This window comes from Struthio camelus, chromosome 13 (genome assembly GCF_040807025.1).
Source record: "Struthio camelus isolate bStrCam1 chromosome 13, bStrCam1.hap1, whole genome shotgun sequence".
Lineage (NCBI taxonomy): Eukaryota > Metazoa > Chordata > Aves > Struthioniformes > Struthionidae > Struthio > Struthio camelus.
Window position 1 is genome coordinate 925,628 of NC_090954.1, and position 23,607 is coordinate 949,234.

Genomic DNA, 23,607 nt, shown 5'->3' on the forward strand with positions numbered 1-23,607 from the left:
TCATGGAGTTATTTGCTCTTTGGGTGCTACAGGAAGGGAAAGTTGTCACTAGGGCAGTTTCACAGATGGTATAAAATCATTCTGGAAATTTCACCCTTGTTGCTAGTAGGAAAGGAAATCTCTGTTCCAAACAGCTCATCCAAAGCTATTTGAAGTATGGAAGTGAAAGGAGCTGGGGGGGCGCACTGAATCTCTGTAGGGACCAGTCTAGTATAAGCTCTAGCACCCATTTCTGAGACATTTGCTACCGAATCTCTTAAGGATCTCAGTGGGATTCTTACTTGATTTAAAAATTCGGAAAAAGTCTCAAGGTGCAGTCATGACTGAACATCAGATTATACTGAAAGGAATTGTGCAGCATCTCGCCTCTCCAAAGGGTTTAATTCGAACAGCAGACTGAGCAATACACAAATCTGATTTCTTAATGCAGGTACCAATCCAGCTATCCCATTATCAGAAGAAAGCCTAGTGAAAACTGAGCAAAGCCCTCTGGAAACTTGGCCCTTGGTCAGTACTGAGCTGACACTGAATGTCAGTCCCAAAAGGACTGGGAGGATATTCTGAAGGTAGCGGGTAACGTCTGGCCATACCTTTTCAGTGCTGTTCCGGGAAGTGTCTGGTTTCACTAGGATGGATGGTGGCGCTGATGCAGGTGGCTTTGGAGCAGTCTCACTTTTTGCTGGAGGATCTTTGGCATCCAGGATCACTGAACTACATACAGAAGGAGTTTTGCTTTCCCCTCCTCTGACCACAGGTGCTGGTGAAGCATCATGGGACAAGTTTGGCCTTGTTCCTACATCAGTCATGGCAGCACCTGAAGGGATGTTGTGCGGCTGAGGGCTGATGTGCTGATAAAGCTGAAATTGCTGAGGTCGCAATGCAGTGGCAGGAAGACGCCTGAGAGAACCGGCAACATGAATAGGGGTTCCTGGCTGTCCAGGCCTCTGCAGAGATCCATCTGGGGAATAAGATCAGTTTGAAGAAGATAAAAGTTAACAGAAATTCAGTAGATCCCAAAAGGAAGAGGATATAATTGAAGCAACGATGCAGAAACGAACAGCAGTTTATATTTATGTGTTAGCACCTGTTTGCAGTGGATGCTATCAGATTCACTGTCTGTTCTTGGGCCGGAGTTCCCGAGGTCTTGCCGACAGCCCATTGCTGAGGCACAAGGAATAGGCGTGCAGTAACGTGTTCTGTCTCCGTAGCCCTCTCCTAACAGACTGTTGCTCTGCTGAAAATTGACGAGGCTGATAAGCTTAAATTTTCCACCCCTCTGTATTGGCACAACAGCTACCACTGTGGCTCAATCTGCTTCCTGCTAATTTGTTGTACCAGGTTAGTTGTGTTATCATATTTTAGCCAAGGGGAGATGGAGATGGAATGAACATCTCTCAGCTGCAAGTGCCTGATGGTAAACTGTTTGGATGTCTTCAATTTACTGCCTATTCTTTTTTCTTACAGCTGTTTGCCTGCCTTGCTGCTGTACTCTGAGGACCTTTTTCTGTAGGTGGAGTAGTCCCCCAAAATGACTGAGGCCTAAGAAATTCATAATTCTCCTGTCTTATGTAGGACAGATTTAGTTTGAGTTTGCCTTGACTTCTGGACTGCAAATACACTGCAGAACTGCAAACACTGAAATGCGTTAATGCTGAACACTAGGTTGCGCTGTCACAGCATGGCAATATTGGATTTTCCTACCTGACTCTTGAGTCAATGAGTCATGGCATTGACACTCCACTGGCTGAGCCTTGTCCCTGATGGGAGAAGGCAAGGATGCACTGGTATAGGAGTGGCTGCTGCATGGAAGGCACCGCAATATGTGGGTAGGATCAGATGTAACCCAGTAAAAAGGGCGAGGGAGGCTGCAGAGGTGGGTAGCTGTGGTAGACGATGCATGAGTATTTGTGCCACTAGCATGTGCTGATGTTGATGGGGGGACAGAAATCACTTCTCCTAGTAATTCTGTGCCCAAGCAGATCCCTAATTTGGGAATACCTGATTTTGTGAGGTGCTAAAGGCCTCCAATAAGGTATGGCGTGTTCTCAGTCCTCATGGTGTTCATAGGTGCTTTCTGCCCTTCTCTAATGTTTTCTTGCCAGATGCGTAATAACTGAGCCCTTGCACCTGATCCTTCCCAGCAGTCTTCTCAGTTTGGTACTGTTTGTTGTTTCTAATTTGACTGTTCCATCTGATACATACTTTACAAGCAACAAGGCTGGAAGGTGCACACTTTTCTTGTGTAGTTTCTTGCTGTTCACAAGATTGATTTTTGTTGTTGTTGTTGCTGTTGTTTTTTAAATAGATCCACACAGGGAAATGAATCTTTTAAAGTGAAACAACTTTTAAGGTAAATCCAATTTTGAGTCTAAAAACACTGACAATGGCCTTTGGAAATGAGCCTCACCCCCCCCACCAATGGCACTGCATATCTCCAGCAGCAGCTCTTACTGCAAGTATTAAAGAGTATGCCACTTAGCTGCTTAAATATTCTTGGAAAATTATTCCAAAGCAGCATGTATGATCTGAAAATAAGCCTTGCAAACCTCACTGGAAAGAATGTAACCGACTGAGCTCTGCATAAACCTTTACAAAGAGTCTTCTTGTGTCAAGTCAAGAATTTGGAATTACCGAAGTAACCACAGCTGAGGAAAAACTGGTGTCAGGACCCCTGGGCCAGCCTCACAATAGAGATTCATTAAGGCTTTCTGTTTTTGCTCCCCATCTTTGGGAGGGATATCTCCTACAGCCCTGAGTATATGCAAATGAGTTTATTAGTATTTCTGTTGTGCTTGGCTATTTCAGTGCTGAGAGCTAAAGTAGTGCAATAAACATGCCTTGTATTAACTTAAGCACCTCAGTATGTTGATAGCTCTGGTGAATTGCAGCTATTTCTGCTTCAGAAAGCAGCTGATTAGAACACGAGGTCTGAATGATGAAAGCTATGCAAAGTACTTTCCTTCAGAAAACGGCTTCTGAAGATAAGCAGTAAGAAGTAATATCCAGTGCCACAACACTTGTATTCACCACGTTTTACCTGTAATTCTTTCAGGGATACAGAATAACAGGCCAAGGCACTCTGAAGAACGGAAGCCCTGCGTTCTGGAGGTAAATTCACCTCTGCTGCAGTTGCAGCTCAGAGCCTGGGGACACAAGGATGGGATTTCAGCTGAGCTGAAGGACTGCCTCCAAGAGAAGCGCGTGTTGGCTCTTTGGGGATGAGGAGGACAAAAAATAGGCTATGTATGGAGTATTCTTTTCCTTTAGCTCTCTGCTATCAAGGCTTTTGACTCCATAATTCTACTGTGTGCCTCCTGCTTCATTTTTTTTGTGAAGTATCCTGTCTCGCCTTCATGCTATTCATGATTTTATGCATCTCAGACATTTCCAAGATGGAAAATTTTGCTCCTAAAATAGAAATTATTCCATTCTCTTGATCATCCTTCTGTGTGCTTTTTCTAATTTTACTATATTCTTTCTGAGTTACCAGAAATGTGTGAAGTATTCAAGATGCAAATTTACCAGGACTCCTACAGAGGCATAGCTAAGTTTTTCCTGTTTTTTTCTCAGTTCCTTTCCTAATATTTTAAATTACCTTTCTTAATTGCTTCTGAGCATGGAATTGGAGTCCCAATGAATTGTCATGACAATTCCAAAGCCTCTCTTTAGAGTGACAAAAGCAAATCTTGAGTCTAATGTTGTCTATGTATAATTAGGGCTTATTTCTCCCCGTATTTGTGTATTGACATTTTGGCTACTGTTTTATCTCCCTGTTGCTTGGTGCTGTGAAATTATCATGCAGCTCTTTGCAGCCAGCTGTAGATTTGTGTTGGACAATCCTGAAACAAGCAGCAAACTTTGCCTCTTAGTTCCTCATGCCTGATTTTAGATCATTTGTGAGTAAATTGAGCAGTATGAGTTCTAGTATGTATTCTTTGCATCCATACCGGTAACCTTGTCCTTTGGAAATGTAACCGTTGTTCTTACCCATTGTTTTGCATCTTCTAACCAGTCATCAGTCTATCAACAGGCTTTCCCTTGTATTCCATACAAGCTTAACTTCTGCAAAACTGTTTAAGGGAAGTTTTAGATAATTTGAGTTCACTATAATAACCAAGTTATCTATTTATGCACTCAAGGAACTGAAATGGACTTGTGATATGGAACTTCCTCGTACTGAAAGTACAGTGATTTTCCTCCAAGCAAATGCTATACCTTCCAAGGTATATAACATTTAGGTATCTGTCTACTAGTTCTCCTTTATTGTGGTTTTTATCAAAGATCACTGCAGAAGTCCTTTTTAGAGACTTATAATATTGCCTTAATACAGCTCATGTTTAACATGTTAAAGTTTGTACTTTCTTATTTTCTTTGTTGGACCCACATAAGGATCCTTTTCCTTCTAATAGCCTCCATTACTGTTCAACCATTTTTGGTGCATCCTTTTAGTTTTAAAAGATATGTGTGTGTATATATATGTGTGTGTATATATATATGTATTTTTTACATATGAATGTGTGTGTGTATATATATATTTTTATATATAAAATTTATCCCAGATTTCTAATACCTGTTTAAACAATTTCTATGTTTTCTGCAAGGAATCGATCGTTTAAAAATGCTATTCTAATTTCTTTTTAACAAGTTTGTGTGTCCTGCTTTTATGCTTAAAAATTAAGTGTTACTCTCTTGGATTTTGGGGTTTTGCCTTTTCCTTTCTTACATTAGCATAGAATATGAGCATGTTGTGGTCTGTAGGACAGAGAGCTCTCTTGCAGTTGTTTTGAGCCATGTTCCCGTGACTGTTCAGGACATGGTCACCAGCTGCTCCCCTCAGACAGCTGTGATTAGTTATTTCTAGAAGCAACAGTGTCTTAAAACAAATTATGTCACTCTCTGATGTAACAGAGTCAGCCTGTGTGGGTAATCTCTCTGGGATCTTCCCCGATCGCTGTGTTTTCTGCCTTCACAGCAGCTTTAACCTCTCCTGGCGTTTCACGGCTGTGACCTCTGGCCAGCAACAGCCCCGTGGGACCCCCAGGACAATTAAAGTCTTCCCCTGTAAGCCTGGAAGCTTAACCCACAGAGGCAGCGGCACATTCTGTTACACTTAATGTAGTAATTTGCATTTCGCTTCACATGCAGTGCTCCTGCCAAGTGGTACAACTAATGCTCTCTGTCCTTTACATTGCGGCCCTTGTGCTTTTAATGACTCCTTGGAAAAAGCCCTTTCCAAAAGCCTGCTTCCCAAGGATGAAGAGCGACAGTTGAATTGACAGCCCAGTCATTTTGTATATGGAAAACTGGCCATGTTAGTAACAGATGCCTGCCTCTCCATCCAGCTCACTCCCTGGGTGAGATGAGATCCTGTAAGCGCCCTTGGGGAAATCATTAGTCTTTGTTCATTTCTCTGATAGTGTTTATCCTGAATGCAGAAACCAAGCCTAGGCAGGAAGCGCTCATGAAAGCTGTAAATACTCCTGGCAATGTAATATTTCTGGCTGAGGGTTCTAATTGCAGGCAGCCAGTTTGGGATGGACAGGTCTGGCTTCTCTCTCCTAGGGACCCTTCCTAAGCACTTACTCTTTCTGGTGCTGCCGCGTCCGCGCCGCAATGATGTTTGTCCTGAGGTAGTCAGCATAGCTGTGTTCCTCCCTGGCGAGGTCATGGGCATGGGCAGCAAGGCTGATTTCAAAGGCCTGCTTTGTCTTTGGCCATTTTCTGAGATGCTTCCCTGAGAAGAGAGCGAGGAAGTCGATAATGTCCATGAGGCATACAGGGAAGGCATCTTCGAGTCAGGGAGATTAGATTTCCTGTTTGTGGAGATTGAAAAGGAAAAGAAAATAAGCTGATGTTCATGCAGTCTGCAAGTCCTCTACTCTTGGAATTTTTTAAGGAAAATTAAGGTTTGTCCAAGATGAAGAGAGTTCACTGAGTCTTAAATGCTTTTGCACTTCAAGTCAGGTGTTTGGAATTCTATAGCCAGTGAAGGTTTCCGATGCCATTATAACAATGGCTTTCATATCTCTGCACCCAATTGCTAAGAAAGTCTTCTCAAATATAGTTAGAATTCTTTACAGCAACACCATGGCATTTCAAAAAAGGGCTTTCAGATGCCAGCCCTCCATCTGTAACTTGCCCAAGCATGCTCCCTACATTATGGAAAGCTGCGATTTGTCCTGCTTCCTCTATATTAAATGTCATTCTCTGAATGTAGATGCTAGTGCTTTTAAGCTACAGTCATTAGACAAAAGTAGAGAAGAGGAGCTACTGCTTCCACAGATGCTTTAGAGCATCTTAGGTGCTATTAGAGCTTGAAGTGCCATTAACATTCTGAATGGTTCCTCTTTGACTTCACCTCTGGGTGACTGTAACACTTCCATGCAACAACACCACACTGGTTTTGTTTGGAGGCAAAAGCAAACTTGTGTATCCTACCCCCTTTCCTGCATGGGATGGGCAAGGTTAGGGAAAGTGCTGGATGGTACCTTTAGCTGAGGCCTTAAGAAGCATCTCTCATCCAAAAGCCCAGAGGGAGAAGAGGTCTGCAAGGACAAGGCTGAGGCAATTATTTGTGCTCCTTGTTCTCTGGCTCTAGCTTCCCAGCTGCTGTTTGGGCATCTCTCTATTGCTTAGCAGCTATTTTGGATTACCCTTATCCTCCCATTTATTCCCTAGAGGGGTCATGCATACGTTTTCACCTAAATCCATTAAATTGCCAAAAAGGCCATCAATCTTCCCCATCAGTGTGCTGGCCAAATAACTCCAAATTCCTTGGAAGAGAGGGCCATGGTGAAGTCCCTTTGCTAGCTCTGCAAAGGAAGAGAAAGGCATTCCTCTGGCTCTTCTCTTTACCTTTCTTGGGGGTAGAAGAATGATTTATAGTTTAATATCAGAGTAGTGACTCATCAAATAACTGGCATCAATTTATTATGAAGAAATTTCCTAAGGAGGATAGAATAGCAGCTCCAAAATCAGTGCTTATGGTTGAAGCCCTTTATGAGGCTATTTAGGGTGACTGAGCTGTGCTTTTGGTTATTTGTTTGCTCTGTTTATTGGTGAGGTGGGGCCTTGGTGTTATCAGAGGCTATATTGTGAAGAAATGAGCCGGAGAGACAAAGACTAATCACCACCCTCTTGAATACAGGGAGGGTGTGTGGAAGGCAATGCTAGGATTAAAACAGCAGTGGGACCTAGAGGTCTGAACTGAGCGATTTAGCGGGAAAAATATAAGCAGGGAAAGAGAAGTGAGGGGGAGAGGGAACCAAAACTGACCTGTTTTTAAACCCAAGGAGGGAAAGGGGGTAAACTGCGCTTTAAGCTTGGGAGCTTTTCCCAGTGCTGGTGCGAGACTAGTCCCATGCTTAGATGTAGGGCTAGCTGAGGGTAGGGCAATCTGTAGCTCAGGATGGTGCAACAGACTGATCCTCCTCCAAATCCAGTGTTAAATGGCATGGGGGTGGCAGTAATTCCCCTTGGGAAGCGCTTGTGTCAGTGAACCATCAAAAGGCAAACTGATATGCAGGCTGCGTTTTCACAGCTGTAATTTCATCCCTCTGTTCCTTGAATCAGCCCAAACAGTTTCTCTCCCACCTTGGTGCTCGCAACCTGAGCATGCTGAGTGACAAGCCTACCAGCTGTACAAGGAGGGAGCTGTGTTGCTTTGATGTGATCTCTTCTGAAAGACAAGTGGGTGTGTTTGGAAATTATCCCCATGGGTCTTAGCTGTTCCTCTGAGCAAGCTCCCTGGCTGCCTTTACCGCAGCTGCCTGCCACTGCAGTGCTCGCCACTGCCTCCCCTGGATGAGGCCTGAGGAGCTCTAGCAATCACAGTGAGTTTTCAGCAGTGGAAACTCTGCTTCAAATAATGAAATGATAATCCTGAAAGAGGCTTTTTGATTTGTACTTACTTTCCATTTGTAGAAACAGAACACTACATTTCTAATCTGTTCTTTTAATTTTCCTGCCTATCCTGAGCATCTCTCAAGGGAACTAAGGGCCAAAACATTTTTTGACTCTCCTAAAGTGTATATTTTCAGTTACCATTCTATCTTGCTATTGCATATTTATTTAGTTAGAGCAACAGTTTCCAATGTTTAAATGCCTGCTGTAAAGATAGTGTTTTGAGTCTAAAAGAGCCTGCAGCTTGTAGGATCCCTTCTGGCAGAAAAAAAGACTGGAGTCATCCAAAATGAATAAAGGCGAATCTGAGCACACACAAGCCCTACTGTTTGTTCTGGCTCCCTGACTAACTAAACAAAGTGTGTTGCATTGTGTCACCTACAGGTTTCTACTTGAACTCCTGGGCTGAATTAAGCAGTCCGGGAAGAAGCTTCTGATGTCTCTGAAATCCCAGTCTTAAAACAAGCAGATGAAGATTGATGCTGCACTTTTAATCTATTTGTATAACCTGGACCATGTGCCACTTCTGAGAGGAGCAGTGCTGACTTCCTTCAGCTGCCTGACTTCTCTTTGGGACATACCAGGTTTTCTGGAAGGAGAGGCAATTCCCATGTAGTACGTGTAGTCAAGTCAGTACATAAGGAAATAAAAAGGAGTGAGAGCTGCAAGATGTCATCCCACCCAGATGAGGGATAAATAGCCATTATTAATAGTCAAGAACCCCTTGTGGGTGATCTCACCACAGGGATGAGAAGACCCAGCATCCCATGTGTAACCCAGTCCCTTCTGCAAGTGCTTTCGTTTCATGTAAGAAAAATCAGACCTGAAAAGGGGAGCAACGTAATTGCTAGGGAAGATCCCCACTCTTCCTGTGACGAGTGACATTCCCCGCAGCCAGCCATCGTGGTATTTCCCAAAGACACGGACCCCTTCTCCTTTCTGCAGCTCCAGTTCATCTGGTCCATGAGCCATATAGGAATGGAGAGCCACACACCTGGGGAGAAGAGAGGAGGAGATGAAGGGAAGCGATCACAGGATATAGGGAAGTAACTGCCTTTATGCAAAATTGTTGAAGTATATCCTGAAGTTCCTGGTTTTAATCGTGCTGAAGAACTAATGCTGCTGGCTTTGGGTGAGTGAGAGCTGTTTGCCTGAAGCCTCTTCAACCAGTGCTTGCATCAAACATTTGGGTGCTGCTGTTATTGTGAAGAGAACTTGCAGGGAACAAACTGCCTATAACTTGAGGCCAAAGGGAATATGAATAAAAGAAAAGCCAACAGAAATGCAGAACAAAGCAGATCTTGTCAATGGTTGCTGTCCCAGGAGTGCCAGCCAAGCCAGCCAAGGGTGACAAGCAAGGATTAGGGAGGAGAGGGTTGTTGTTCTTGACCTTATGTAGTACCTTATGTAGTACACCTGGACTTTAGCCACTCTCACTGGGGACCTTTAAGAGTAAGTAGATAAATAGGGAATGACTGGGAATGTAGATGGTTCAGCTTTGGACCAGTGAGGAAATTGGACTAGAAAGATCACTTGAGATTCCTTCTAGACACCTCTGTCACTATTCTGGGATTTTGTCTAGGCAGTGAGATTATTTGTTCTCCACGGTGAACCATATGTGAATCTACAGCAAAACAAAAGGCATATTTCTCAAATTCTCCTCTATTTGTTCTTGGGTTTTATTCTTACGTAGGGTCCTGATGGCTTTAAAGAATTTTCATTTTTCTCCAGTGGAATGCGTTTAAATTGTATTGTCATTTTCTCTCATGAGGGATATGATCCGCTCTAAATGGCGATGAGTTACAGAACCTACAGTAAATATCACTTCCTTTAAACCAGGTATTATTAAAGAAGGGAAGAAAACAAAAAAACAGACTGACAAGGACTATCCCATAATTTTGAACGGAGGTTTGTTCTCACTTCCTATTGTTCAGAGCAATCACTTGAAAGTTTGACTCGAAATGTCTTCCTTTATGGAAATGATTTTTCCTTTTATTTCTTGCACAGACCAGGCAAACTTCAGTACAGGGGTGTTCTAATTCTGCACTAGTTTATCTTTGCACACAGGATTCATCTTCAAAAGTAGGACATGCACAGATTGGTTTGATATTGTAGGGCTGAAAAAAGGAGCTGTACAAAACAGGGAGCTGATTCTGTAAACACTAACATACAGTCCTCATTCTGAAAATTATTTCACTGTTTTAAGGTCTTAATCTTAAATACAAGAAAACTCATAAGTATGCATGAAAGTCTTGGATAACCTATGCTAATGCATGCATATAGGAAATATTGTGAGGGCAATGGAGATTTATAGATATTGCTCATGTATACTAATGTTTCCAAAAGTCTGGCTTGATACCGTGGAGGTGCTAATGACCATGTAGGCAGCTTGTTGCTATTTTGTTATTACTGGGTAGCTTTCTTGTAGTGCCGAGCTGATGAATCTTATCTAGAGGAACACAAATCACCAGATATATTTACAAATCTTAACTCTACTTATTTGGGAAAGTTTTATCAGATTGGATCATTCAAAACGTTAGTCAGCTTTACTGTCTTAATTAAAATAAGCACCTAGAGATATTTAAGGAGTAAGGCACTGAGAATTGCATGACACCACCAACAAGTTTCAGTTTCCTTACGTACATATTAGCTGATACGTGATGCTGCAGATGGGGAAGAGTGACAATGGCTGCTGAATGCCCCAGTGATCCTGGTGCAGGATAGTAAGATGCACTGACCTACAGAAAGAAAGAAACAAATTAAAAAAAAATTAATCTGAACGTAGTCTTATGTTATCCATTGGAACAGCAACTAATAGTGTTTGACAGGCCTCAGGAACACCTCAAAAAAGTGAGGTCAAGCTTCTTAACAAGAGGACTTCTGTTGGTCTGTGGCTCTGATAAATACCTTGTAATGACAGATCTAGAGAGGGCAACTGCTTCAAATGTAACTCTGTTCAGTGGCAATTACTTGCTTCCCTTGACATCTTTCCAATAGAGAGCATGGCATGAGATGAGTATCTCAGTTCGTTTTGTAGGAGATAAATGTCTACATTTCAAACGCCTGACTACATGACAATTAATGCTGATTGTCATTCTCAGTCAGGTGCAGTCACAGCAGTGAAGATGCAGGCATAAAAACAAAGGGAAACTTAAGATGCACCATCCATCTCTAAGTCACAGAAGTGCTGGTGGAAGGAACTTTTGGGGGGTCATCTGGTTCAATCCCTTGCTTGAAGCAGGACTATTATTGACACAAGGTCAGTAAAAGTGCCTTTGATTCATTTGCAAAGACATTTCAGGGGAAAGAAGAATTGGGAGCATTTGATGAAAAAGTTTAAAATGCAAAATGCGGTAGGGGAAGGACCACCATGAGTCCTCCTACTTAAACACTGAGACAATTTCCTGCATAGAGTTTAGTAGGGCTGACTGTGCTCCTCCTGTTCTGTAAATAAATAAGGAACTCAGAGTTCCATGTCATCCTGAGATCATTCATCAGTGGGTGATGTACTTGCACCCTGTACTTACACTACTAAAAATGAAGACTAGTTCCACTGAAGCCAGTAAAGTAACACAGGTGTCGAGCAGACACTCCTATGTCCTTATAATAGAGAAGTAAATGGGCTTTGCCTAGGTTTGTAGTGCACTGCTCTTAGTGCAGTTTCATCTTTGATTTGCTTCTGTTTGTGCATGAATTCTGCACTCAGAATGGCTATAGCAGGACACATTTTCAGGGTGGGAATTCTGCTATTGCTGGAAAGATGCCAGCCTGCAGGCTTATAAGGCAGCTAATCTTGTGTTTGAGGCGGTTTTCAGAACAGTGATTAAACAGGATAAACTTAAATTAGCAGCCATGACTTTCAAATGTTAAGTTTGAGCCCTAAATCTGTAATCGTGGTTAGTCTTATAAATATGAGATCCACTTGAATGGGGAGACACTCATTCATCTCTCCCCTGGTGTTCTGTATTTTATCAGTCCTTTTTGATAAGCTCTGAACAAGGTGAGCACCTTTGATTCATTTACTATGTCTAATGCCTGCTTGAGGAAGGAAAAGGAGTTTGGCAAAAAACAAATTTTAAATCCGGACTTGCTAACCAGTAGAAGACTGTCCATCTGCCAGGTGAGAGAGACTTGTATAATCGTTGTCATTTCACTTGCTATTTATTTAGCTCCAGCTGGGTGTATGGGCATTGTATAAAACATAAATAATACAGTCCTTGCCCCAGTGATCTTTTAATAACTATTATTAAAGCTATTTACCATGTCTGTGGTGTCCTTCTTCTGAAGAGCTCCATAAATCTTTGCATATATATAATGCAAACCTTGTGAGGTAGAAGAAAATAACTGTCTGCTGTACAACTTGTGGAACAAGAGCATGGGAAGAGGAGGCTTTCATTTGCGTATGACTTGAGGTAGCTGTTTCCCTACCATCATTTTGCATCTAAGGAGAGGTACCAATCAACCTAATGCCCACTTTGTCCTCCTCTCATAGGAGTCTTTTGTATTTAAAGGAGGAACCTCAGCATCATTTCTGCTGTCAAAGTAATTTTTGGCAGCTGTGTATTGAACAAGTCCTTGCCACATCTGCTGCTGAGGTAGGTAAAAGCTCTCGCCTCTGTTGCAAATAGGCCGCAAGTCAAAAGATAAGTCTTTTAACCTCTCTGTAGTCCTGGTAAGATACCAGCACGTTAGTGTACTGGGGCTGTTTCTTCCCCTGTTACTTCAAACCTCTCATCAAAAATTCTGTGTGGCATTATCAGCTTGTTCTGTTTTTTGAGGAGAGGTGTGTGCTGTCTAACTTTCTCTGCCTGGTATTCCCCTCCGACTTTCTTATTGTTTACCTGTGACTTCAGAGCTTGCCTGGTGGGTTTTTTCTTGTTCTTGTTCTGAGTTTTGTTTTAATTGTCCTTGGTGTTCACCGGGCTCTGGCTCTGTGGCTTGCACTCTCAGCATGAGAAGGGAGGCCTTTTGCTTTGGGTAGACCTAGTGTTCATGACAGGCAGCTCTTCCCTCTCCCATGGCACTGATTTTTGCAGAGGCTGTGCCCCCACAAGGGCGCTGTGAAGAGGTGAGGCTTCTGTTCAACGTGTAAAGGCCATTCAGTGGAAAGAATTGGCTTTTAGCATCAGACATGGGCAGCTGTATGCTCATTCTGGTCCCTGCCATTGAAAACTACCTGAAGTTGTTCACTGTTTTCGTCTTTTTACCTAGGCAATCTAACAAGTCCTGTGAGAGATGGATACTGCAGAATGCAGTGGGGCTGAGCCAGCACGTGCTGGTGAGGCCATTAAACTATTGCAATGCTCAGCAGCCCACATCTCTCCCAGCATGAACCATTCGATAATTAGCATGGGGAAAGGCAGAGAATTCCCACACATCCATTATCTTTAGTGACTGAACTTTGCACCCTCCTGCCACCATAAGGCAATAAAGACCTGGCATTCTCTTCTCTGCCTTGGGTCCCTTGATATTCTGGTTTTAAAACTTTCTCAGTTAACAACACTGAAACCCTGTTATGTTGTATACTTTGAGTGGTTTTTAGATGCTGAAGACAGGTAGATACTGATTTCTTTTGAAGTGAATGTCAAGATTTATTGATTGAAAAGCTTCTGTTCAGCCTATCGGAGGAGAGCACGCATTGGAATTCCTCAAAAGTCAGTGCGTGCTTTGTTACAGTCACTCTAGGTTTATTCAACAGAGATCTGGAAACTGGTCTTATTACCACAGTGAGCTTCTTTACTTTAGAGTGCTTTTGGTTAAGGTGAATAAAGTGTAGTGAATCCACACTGCTATAACCTTTCCTTCCTGTTAGCTTCTGAGACCAGATGAGACTGAGATTTGTATGTGTTAGGAATTGCTTTAACTTTCCTTGGTTGCAGCTGGTCAGGGTGTTGCTGTTCACATGTGTCATTGGTTCTATTTGTCTTTGAGAAAGCAAACAAGAGCACCTGATTCATCATTTGATTATTTTCGGCTGTTCACAAACTAAGCTTCTTTCTGCTGTGCCAGAGTTTTTCCTGCTTTCTGACCCATTTGTACGTCCTGACATTTTCAGGTTATTGATGTACTTGGTTTTTAATTTTGAACGTTTAATTTCCAGTGTTCTTCATGGGCAAAGTTCTCCCCAGAAAGGAGCGAGGCACAAATACTGAGTATCTACAAAGAAACGAAACTTGGGACTATATTCATTTCTGAGTTAATCCTTTGCAATTGTCTTAGCTAAAGCCACACTGGTGCGTGGTTGTAACTGAAACCACATTTTGTTTTTTATTGCTCTTGGTATCAATGAAGGAATTAAATCTGACCATTTAAGAGAACTCAGTGTGGTGTGTGGGAAGTGAGGGAAAACTGGCAGTGACCTAGCTGTGTTTGATGAGAACCGTAGGGGCGATCATTACTGTTTGGTCTCTTCCCACCCCGAGTTCTTCTGGAGACGAGCTTATTGGGAGTGGGGCTTGCACAAGTTACCAGACGGTGTGAACACACTGTAGGCAGGGAACTCAGGCCCAGTTCCTTTTTAGTGGACCAGATTGGAATTTCACCTCAGGACCCCCATCTGCCACAGGCTGCTTGTAAACCAGGCAGAGGAGAAGAAACCTGAGCACAAAGTGGACTCATTTTAATTTGTGGAGAAAAGATGAGCTTTGGACAAGGTCCATCAACTTAAGAGGTTGTGTCACTTATTTTCCTTATTGGTAACAGTCTTGGTGCCAGTTCATCCTGCAAAATCAGCCTGCACTCTACTAGCTACTAGCAGATAACGGCTGTTGCTTGCTTGCCTTGAGAGAAAACGTTTGTTGAGCATCATGGCTAATTTATCTAGGCCAGCAAAGGAGGGCAGGTTAAAGGCTCTCAGGTACCTCTGAACCTTTCTAGGAAAGGGGGTTAGAGGGTGTGAGTAAAAGTATAGAGGAAACTGCTAATGGCTAATGAGAGGGCTGTGATTAGTCATTTCATTAGTTCAGCCGTTTATTTCAAGGTCTTAAACTTAGGCAAATAGGATGACCTCTCTGGAACAGGTAAACTCTGCAGCTTCATCTCCAGTGTACTCCACACGCTGGAGGGAGGATGAGTACTTCCCAGATGCAGAAAATGAGACATGGAGATTTTTTCATTCGATTTCCAGTGCAAAATCAGTTACCATTTCATAGCTGTTTGAATGATTGGAAAACCTGGTACTAGAGCTATTAGAGATGGAAAATGTTAATCCTTTTCCAAAAACATGCAAAGATTAAAAGGCTGAAGTATATTATCCAATTATACAAAATACTTTGATTAAGAAATGCTACTGAAGTGCTCGATGGAAGATATAGGTCTAAGTATCTTCTCTCTCTTTTTTCCTCTCTGTTTGGGCTACATCTCCTGGAATGTGTATTGGCCTCTTCCCTGAGGAGACTTATGTCATGGGAAGGTTATCTGCCTAGGGAATTCCTGCCACACCAAAAAATGAAGGCACAGGGCTATATCCTGCTGGGAGCTGCATGACAGCATGTTTTAATGGGAATGGTTTGCTTTTTGGCTGCAAACTGATTTAGCAATTGGGGTGCAAGGTCTTTCAATGAAAATTGAAAATTTTCTAGGGACGGTAGACCCTTCCCTTCCACTTGAAAGTCAAATTCTGTCAAATGGCAAAAGCAAAACAATTTAATCTGGACTTTTTTCACCAGCCTTAGCTGCCTTCTTATTCACCCTTTCAGTAGTGAGACAGAGGATTAAATGAAACAAGGACAATGAAACCTCTTTCCTCCAGAGATGGTCCCTCCAGGCAGGGGGTTGAAGCATGTAATAGCAATATCCTGCACTTCTGTAATGCCTTGCTTTGGAGGATCTCCAAGTGCTTTGCAAACACTAAGAGATTAGTGAAGTCTCTGTAAACCCTCAGAAGCAGGGAGGTTTTGTTATCTCTGTTTCACAGATGGGAAGGCTGAGGTCTATCGCATGAGATGGAAAAAGCAGCATTGCCACACCTGGCACTGTACCAGCTCTGGGAATTGGGAGCTGTGTCCTCTTGGGTTATCAATCTACCACCTTTCACAGCCAAAATTTTTTTCTGAAAGAACTGTGAAAACAAGTGGTGCTGTTGAGCCCTGCACAGGAAGGTCTATCTTACTGAACGTGCTGGCCTGTGCCATCCATGTGCGTTTCTTACGTTTCTTCCAGTTCCTGCCTATGAACTTATCTTTTCTTTTTGTTGTCCTTATGCTTACAACACAGCTAATCTGGGTCAAAGAGGTTCTGGTGGCAGGTTGTCATGGGGGAATAGAGTAAGCAGTGTATTGGCCTGTCTTCACAGACTAGACCCAAGAGTTTGAAGGAAAGGATGGCACTGTTCAATTTGGTATTTTCATGATACTCTATTCTGCTGATTTATCCTTTCTAAAGCATAAACATGTATCCTGGGGTAAAGCTAATCTGAGCAATCAGTTCATCCACATTTGAAATTGAGCCCTATGTAAGCTGAAGGGCATTAGCCATATTGTACCATTGGAGGAGTGCAGCTGTTTTCAGGAGGTGAAATCTCGGGAATCTCATGGGGTAGGGCCCTAGAAGGAAGAGGGGTCCAAGAAAGCTGGTTAATATTCAAGCATCACCTCCTCCAGGCTCAAGAGCAGTGCATCCCTCTGAGGAAGAAGTCGAGCAAAGCGGGCAGGAGACCTGCATGGATGAGCAAGGAACTCCTGGCAAAACTTCAGCAGAAGAAGGAAGTGTACAGAATGTGGAAAAGGGGACAGGCCACTTGGGAGGAATACAGGGACGTTGTCAGAGCGTGCAGGGATGCGACAAGGAAGGCTAAGGCCCAGTTGGAATTAAATCTGGCAAGGGATGTCAAGGACAACAAGAAGGCCTTCTTCAAATACATCAATAGCAAAAGGAAGACTAGGGAAAACGTGGGCCCGCTGCTGAATGGGGCGGATGCCCTGGTGACGAAGGATACAGAGAAGGCAGAGTTATTGAATGCCTTCTTTGCTTCAGTCTTTTCTGCTAAGGCCAGTCCTCAGGAATTCCAGACCTTGGAGACAAGAGAGGAAGGCTGGAGAAAGGAAGACTCTCCCTTGGTTGAGGAGGATCGGGTTAGAGATCTTTTGTCCAAACTTGACATCCATAAATCCATGGGCCCCGATGGGATGCACCCACGAGTGCTGAGGGAGCTGGCGGATATTATCGCTAGGCCACTCTCCATCATCTTTGAAAGGTCCTGGAGATCAGGAGAGGTGTCTGAGGACTGGAAGACAGCCAGTCTTCAAAAAGGGCAAGAAGGAGGAGCCAGGAAACTACAGGCCTGTCAGCCTCACCTCCATCCCTGGAAAGGTGATGGAACAGCTCCTCCTGGAGGTCATTTCTCTAAGCATCTGGAGGACAAGAAGGTGATCAGGAGTAGTCAGCATGGATTCACCAAAGGGAAATCATGCTTGACCAATCTGATAGCCTTCTATGACGGAATGACTGGCTGGGTAGATGAGGGGAGAGCAGTGGATGTTGTCTCCCTGGACTTCAGCAAGGCTTTTGACACTGTCTCCCATCACATCCTCCTAGGTAAGCTCAGGAAGTGTGGGCTAGACGAGTGGACGGTGAGGTGGCTTGAGAACTGGCTGGATGGCCAAGCTCAGAGGGTTGTGGTGAATGGCGCAGAGTCAAGTTGGAGGCCTGTGGCTAGTGGTGTCCCCCAGGGGTCAGTCCTGGGTCCAGTCTTGTTCAATATATTCATCAATGACCTGGAGGAAGGGACAGAGGGCACCCTCCGCAAGTTTGCTGAGGATACTAAACTGGGGGGAGAGGCTGGCACACCAGAAGACTGTGCTGCCATTCAGAGGGACCTGGACAGGCTGGAGAGGTGGGCGGAGAGGAACCTCATGAAGTTCAACAAAGGCAAGTGCAAGGTCCTGCACCTAGGCAGGAATAATCCCATGCACCAGGACAGGCTGGGGGTTGACCTGTTGGAAAGTAGCTCTGCAGAGAAGGACCTGGGAGTGCTGGTGGACAACAAGTTGACCATGAGCCAGCAGTGTGCCCTTGTGGCCAAGAAGGCCAATGGGATCCTAGGGTGCATTAGGCAGAGTGTTGCCAGCAGGTGGAGGGAGGCGATCCTGCCCCTCTCCTCAGCCCTGCTGAGGCCTCACCTGGAGTACTGTGTCCAGTTCTGGGCTCCCCAGTACAAGAGAGACATGGCACTCCTGGAGAGAGTCCAGCGGAGGGCTACAAAGAGAATGATTAGAGGGCTGGAGCACCTCTCCTATGAAGAAAGACTGCAAGAGCTGGGCCTGTTCAGCCTGGAGAAGAGAAGACTGAGAGGCGATCTCATCAACGTGTACAAGTATCTGAAGGGGGAGTGTCAAGAGGATGAGGCCAGCCTCTTCTCCGTGGTGCCCAGCCACAGGACAAGAGGCAATGGGCACAAACTGAACCACGGGAAGTTCCATCTGAACCTGAGAAAAAACTTCTTCACTGTGAGGGTGACAGAGCATTGGAACAGGTTGCCCAGAGAGGTAGTGGAGTCTCCTTCGCTGGAGATATTCAAAACCCGTCCGGATGTGATCCTGGGCAATATGCTCTAGGTGACCCTGCTTGAGCAGGGAGGTTGGACTAGATGATCTCCAGAGGTCCCTTCCAACCTAAACGATTCTGTGATTCTGTGAAAGCAAAGTTCCCAGCAACAGAACTCCTTCAGTGCAGAGTCCTTGGGAAATCTTAGGCCAGCAGAAAGTTACTGGGCTGCAATTTGGCTAGCAGTTGTGCTCTCCAGTAAAGATCACAGAATCTTTAATGATGCAGATACTCAGAGCTTTCATCTCTTATTCATTTCAAACCTAATTTCTAGTGGTCATGTCTTTAATACAGTGCTGGGGTGTTTGCTTAGCATGGACCTGGGGGGAAAAAGTGACTCACCAGCTCTGTTTCTCTGCAGTGAATTTAGTTAATTGAGACCCCAGCAACTACAGCCTCTGTTGCTGGACCTGGAACGGCAGGTAAGCTTCAAACCGTCTTTGCATTTCTTGTTCTTTTAGTCCTGGTGGGGATCGGACCTGCCTCTCGTATAAATGAAACTGATTGGAAATTATCATTCTTTTTGATTATCAAAATTATTTTAAAGCTTTGAAATTTAGGGTTTCTTTTCCTGCACTGGAGCAAAATTAAAACATTTGGTAGCGTTCCTGATGGAACTGTGTTGAAATGTCAGTTTCTGGATGGAGAGGTTGATTTTTTTGAGATCTCTCCATTCCCACTCGGCACATAAGAAGCAATCCCTTCAGAGCCTGTGTCAAAACTGTTTTTGCATTTTCAGCAGGGAGAAAATATTTCACTGAATATTTTCTAGTTAGGCATAAGTATAAAGATGATTTTAGCATTCAGTTTTGCTGCATTTCCTACAAGTACCTTGCAAGCCCTTAAAAGTATAAAGTTGTATCTTCTGTCTCTTCTTAACATCCTTTCTTTCTCCATCTTCCTATCCAGCTTGTCCCTAACGTGTTTTCTAGGCTGGCTTCTTCTAGAGCTCTTTCTTCTCCCTGCTTAACCAGGGGAACTCCTTAGCAAGAAAGCGTTCATGAGACGATTTGTGGATTAGGGATATTTTCCCCTTTCCATTGCAAAGGCATTAAATGCTCTTGGTGCTATTGAAAGTCTTTCATGTTCCAGATAATTTTATAGTATAGGAAAACACAAATGTACTTGATGGTGGATGTCAGGTTTACTGGCTCACTTTAATAAGTAGTGAAGTGGCTTCTAGTCAAATGTTTCCTGACCCAAGTAGTGCCAGGCCCACAGCAATAAGCTTAGTTGTGACTGGGAAGTGAGCTCAGTAGTTTGATGAGAGATTCCTGTAGCTTCTTGTATATCCTCTTGGAAGCACAGAGGAAAGGTTCAGATTAGCAATAGAGCATTCTCCTTCTCCCCTGCTGCCTGCTCAGTTGCACAACATAACACATGCACAGACAGGGTGAGCCACAAGCCCTGCAAACTGGTTTTAGCTCCACTATGGTACTTGGCTTGGCAATGCTAAAAGGAAGGAAGAGTATTTTAATGTGCCAGCACTTACAGAGGTGGTAGGAGGGCCCATAGGAATGCCAGCCTCTCCCAGTTTATTCCCTTTTATGGCCTGGAATGAGTCTGACCTGTTCCTCATCAGCGGAAATGCCAGGCAGTCAGGTATATAATGTTTGGAAAACTGTAGAAATACCTGGCACAGCCTTTTTTACCTTCATTTCTTTTTCCTAATATAAACTTTGCTTCCCTCTGCCATGTGCTAGCCTCCCTGGGGATGTCAGCACAGGGCTTTTCAGGATGCTAACTCTCTTCTTTGTCTCCCTGGAACACATGTAGCCTTATAGCTTAGGGCGAGTGTCATATAACTAGAGACTACTGGAAAATTCCCACTTTCAGGGGGGAGGAGGAATCCTAAACCCCCCAAATTAAGGGATGGACACCTCCATTCAAAATGCCTGTTTTTTTTTTTTAATTACTAGATCTAAATCCATCTTCAATATCTGTCTAGAAGAATGTTCTTGCAGAGGAGATGGATTGAAAAACTGAAATAGTAATAGGGTCACTTGTTTTTCAGTTTTGGATTGCTAAGGTTCTTTTCTGCCCCGTCCCCAAACGACCACTGAGGCTAAGACTCTCCGTGCTGTGATCCTAAGCCTGCTTCTTTCAAATCTGATTGCAGCATTACTCCTTTCCTTTCGATTAGTCTCATAAGGCCTTAAATCCTTATCTCACAAAGGGTATGAAACCAGGTCATTGCCTGAAAGGACAAAATTCACAGTCAAGCATACTTAGGACGGTGTGTTCCAACGGAGCAAGCACCTACCCGGCAAGGAGAGGTGTGAGCAACAGGGCTCAGGGATGCTGCTGACAAGGACAGTTTCTCTCTGAGGGAGAAAAGCTCTGGTGTTTGGGTGTGGAGCCCAGAGGCTGTGGCTGCTCTCAGACTTTGTTGGGTTTCACATGGAAGCCCCAGATAGGAGAACATGGACTTTCCCTCGCTCCCAGGGTGGGCGGATGCTGCGGTGTGCATTCCTCATGCCAGTGATTCACCCGTTAACCGGGTGAGCAGAGCCTCTATGACTTCACCCAGTGCTCCTCATTCTTATGCAAATACTTGCTCCCTTCCAGCGCTATACCTCCTTCTGTGTGGCAAAAAAGTTTGGCATCAGCATTCCCTGCGAAAGCACCTGGCAAGGCGAGTATTTTCCAGCCCTTCTATACATGGATTTTTCCCCCCCTTTCAAAGGCTACTGCATATAGCTAAGCCCTTCCTGAGCTAAAACTATCCAACCCTATACATTGTCTTATGGGACAACTTCCATTAAACAAGCATTGAAAGTCTTACCTACTTTACTCTCAAAAATTATTAAGTCTTGCCTGCCAGATTTTGGAAAACCCTTTTGAGACGCTGTGCTGTTTGCAGGTGGCTCTCAGACAGATCATGAACAAGGATCCATATTCATTACTCAGCAGAGTTATGAGTACAGACTTGACACCTGGATGAACTGTGCTGAGGGTTACAACCAGGAGTTGAAACTGCTTGAGCTAGAGATTCATCTCCACTAGGTGCACCATATTTGTGACCACCTACAAAGATCCAGGCTACTCAACCTCTGAAAACTTACTAGAGGGCACAAAAATGCACAGAAGTAATAGAGAGGGCAGTTCAATCTGTGCAACTCTTTCGTTTATATCATTGCTAGTAACGAAAGACCCCAGTTTGATGCAGAGACTCCAAGGCTGAATTTTCAGGGCTGGCATTAGGTGCACAATTATTCATTACTTCCAGGATTTTTCTGTCTTCTCTGGAGTAGTTTAAGTTCAAGAAATAGATCTTTTTCCTTCCAGGTGATGTTGTGTATATATAATTAATTGTCATGATACAACCGTGCTTTTGGATATGCACTACTATTTTTTCAAAAGTCTATTACCATCAGGGCAAAACTTCCACAAGAAGTTGACAAGCTCTGGATAAAGTAACCTTTGGAATTAACCTTTGGAATTAACATCGACCCTTGTGTCTCCCATTATTTTGCAGTTACTCTTTATTCGTTATTCTTTATTCTTAACCAGAAGTTGTTGGAGTTTTTGTTCTAATTGTGAAAGTTCCCTTATTAACAAATTCCCCACTGCAGCTTTCAATCTGACTAATATTAGAAATATTAATGTTGTTTTCTAATATTGTTTTCTATCTAACCTGGCAGTTTTTTGTCTAGACTTGCGTAAGGATCTCAAATTTGCAGGTCAGGCAAATACAGCAAGCCAAATCCAGGTATAAAAAAGGGAAAAAATGCAAGCTGTGTGGCCACAAGAACAAATATATTCTCCTGTAAATCTCCAGGAGAAAAAAAATATCATATAGTAAAAAGGAAATTCAGAACCATTCTAAGCAACAAGTTAACATTTTCACTCTGCTGTTGACAATAGTTCACACTGAGACATTTTTGGCAAAATGATATTGAATTCATGAGACATGATACAATTTCAGTTGAGTTATAGTTCTGTTGTAAGGCTTCATTTCGTCTCACATAAAACAGGATCTAACATCCGAGGCTCTTTGCAGGCTATTGCTAAGTACAAAATGCCTGCTGGGTTTCATTGCCTAGACACTGACCTACTAGGGCCTGGCTTATTTCTTTATAAAGCGTTTAGAGCAACCTTGAATATGAAAGATGTCATATAAATCTAAACAAAAGCTTTTTTTCCTCCTATTTCAAATGATCTGTAAAGATTCTGTATTGAGATCTCTGATCAGAGTGTGAAGAAGGAATGATACTCTTTTTGTCTCCTAAAATAAGGAGAGAATATAGTCCAGTTCAGCCTCTCTCAGCATAGTCTTAGGTTTAGCTCGTAGACAGGCAAGGACTCCATGGTAATTGCGCTCTCATGGTAGAAACCATTCATCTAGAAGTGGATAGGTGCAGGCAGCAGACTAATATAGCATAGGGCAAAGAGCCTGAATGCCTTTAAGAAGGGACCGTGGTTAGAAGAAGCAGGAGGCTAGATAATTATTTCAGCAGGTGTTACAGCACTGCTGGATAGCACATCTTTGCTTTTTGTGAGGAAGCCTATTCTGTAGATGGTTTGCCTTTGGAGAAAACATAATGAATTAGAATATAGTAATGGAGCTCCATGCTTCTGGCCAGGATTTGCCATGCTGAAATGTCTGCATATGTCCTGCATACCAGTTGTGCAGCAAGCCCCTAGCATGTTGGATTTAGTGCACAGGCACAGAGCAGCTGTGCAGTACATGCCCAGGAGATTTTACGTATTCCAAACACATAAGCTCTATGGTACATGCCCTGCAGAGCTGGTTGGTGCATGTATAGTGGGCAACTTGCAGGAGGCTGGTCGCAGGAGGCAGTGTGATTTGGCTGCTGAATGTGCAGGAATCCTATGCAAGTATTCAAAGTCCTCGAGTTCCACCTGTACAAAATTTCCAGGCAAAACTCAGGTTGCGAGTAGGGGTATCAAAACGTGATAGCATGCATAGAGATTTTGGTTTTTAATCAACAGCTTTTGAGGTTGGGGAGCTCCTTGTGCACTTGACTTGCCAGCAAAATTGAAATACAAATAGAAGAAGAGCAGATTTCTACTTCTCTTTAAGCACAGGGTCAGATGAAAAAGGCCATTAAAACAATCACTGACAGTACAGACCACTCAATGCAGTGCAACTTTTTCATTAATGTGGCTGGGTTTTTATTGCCTCATAACTGAGAGCCT

The 23,607-nt window shown here is 43.5% G+C and overlaps 1 protein-coding gene across 5 annotated transcripts in view; it reads right to left on the reverse strand.

Annotated features, from left to right (window-relative positions):
- Positions 1-23,607, reverse strand: part of SH3RF2 (SH3 domain containing ring finger 2) — a 64,999-nt gene that overhangs the window by 8,970 nt on the left and 32,422 nt on the right. For all 5 annotated transcript variants that reach the window (XM_009678667.2, XM_009678682.2, XM_068959692.1 and 2 more), the window contains 4 exons: positions 10,546-10,640; positions 8,726-8,896; positions 5,584-5,813; positions 591-958 (listed from right to left, as the gene is read on the reverse strand). In XM_009678667.2, coding sequence (XP_009676962.2) covers positions 591-958; positions 5,584-5,813; positions 8,726-8,896; positions 10,546-10,640 — 864 coding nt within the window. The remainder of the gene's footprint in view (positions 1-590; positions 959-5,583; positions 5,814-8,725; positions 8,897-10,545; positions 10,641-23,607) is intronic.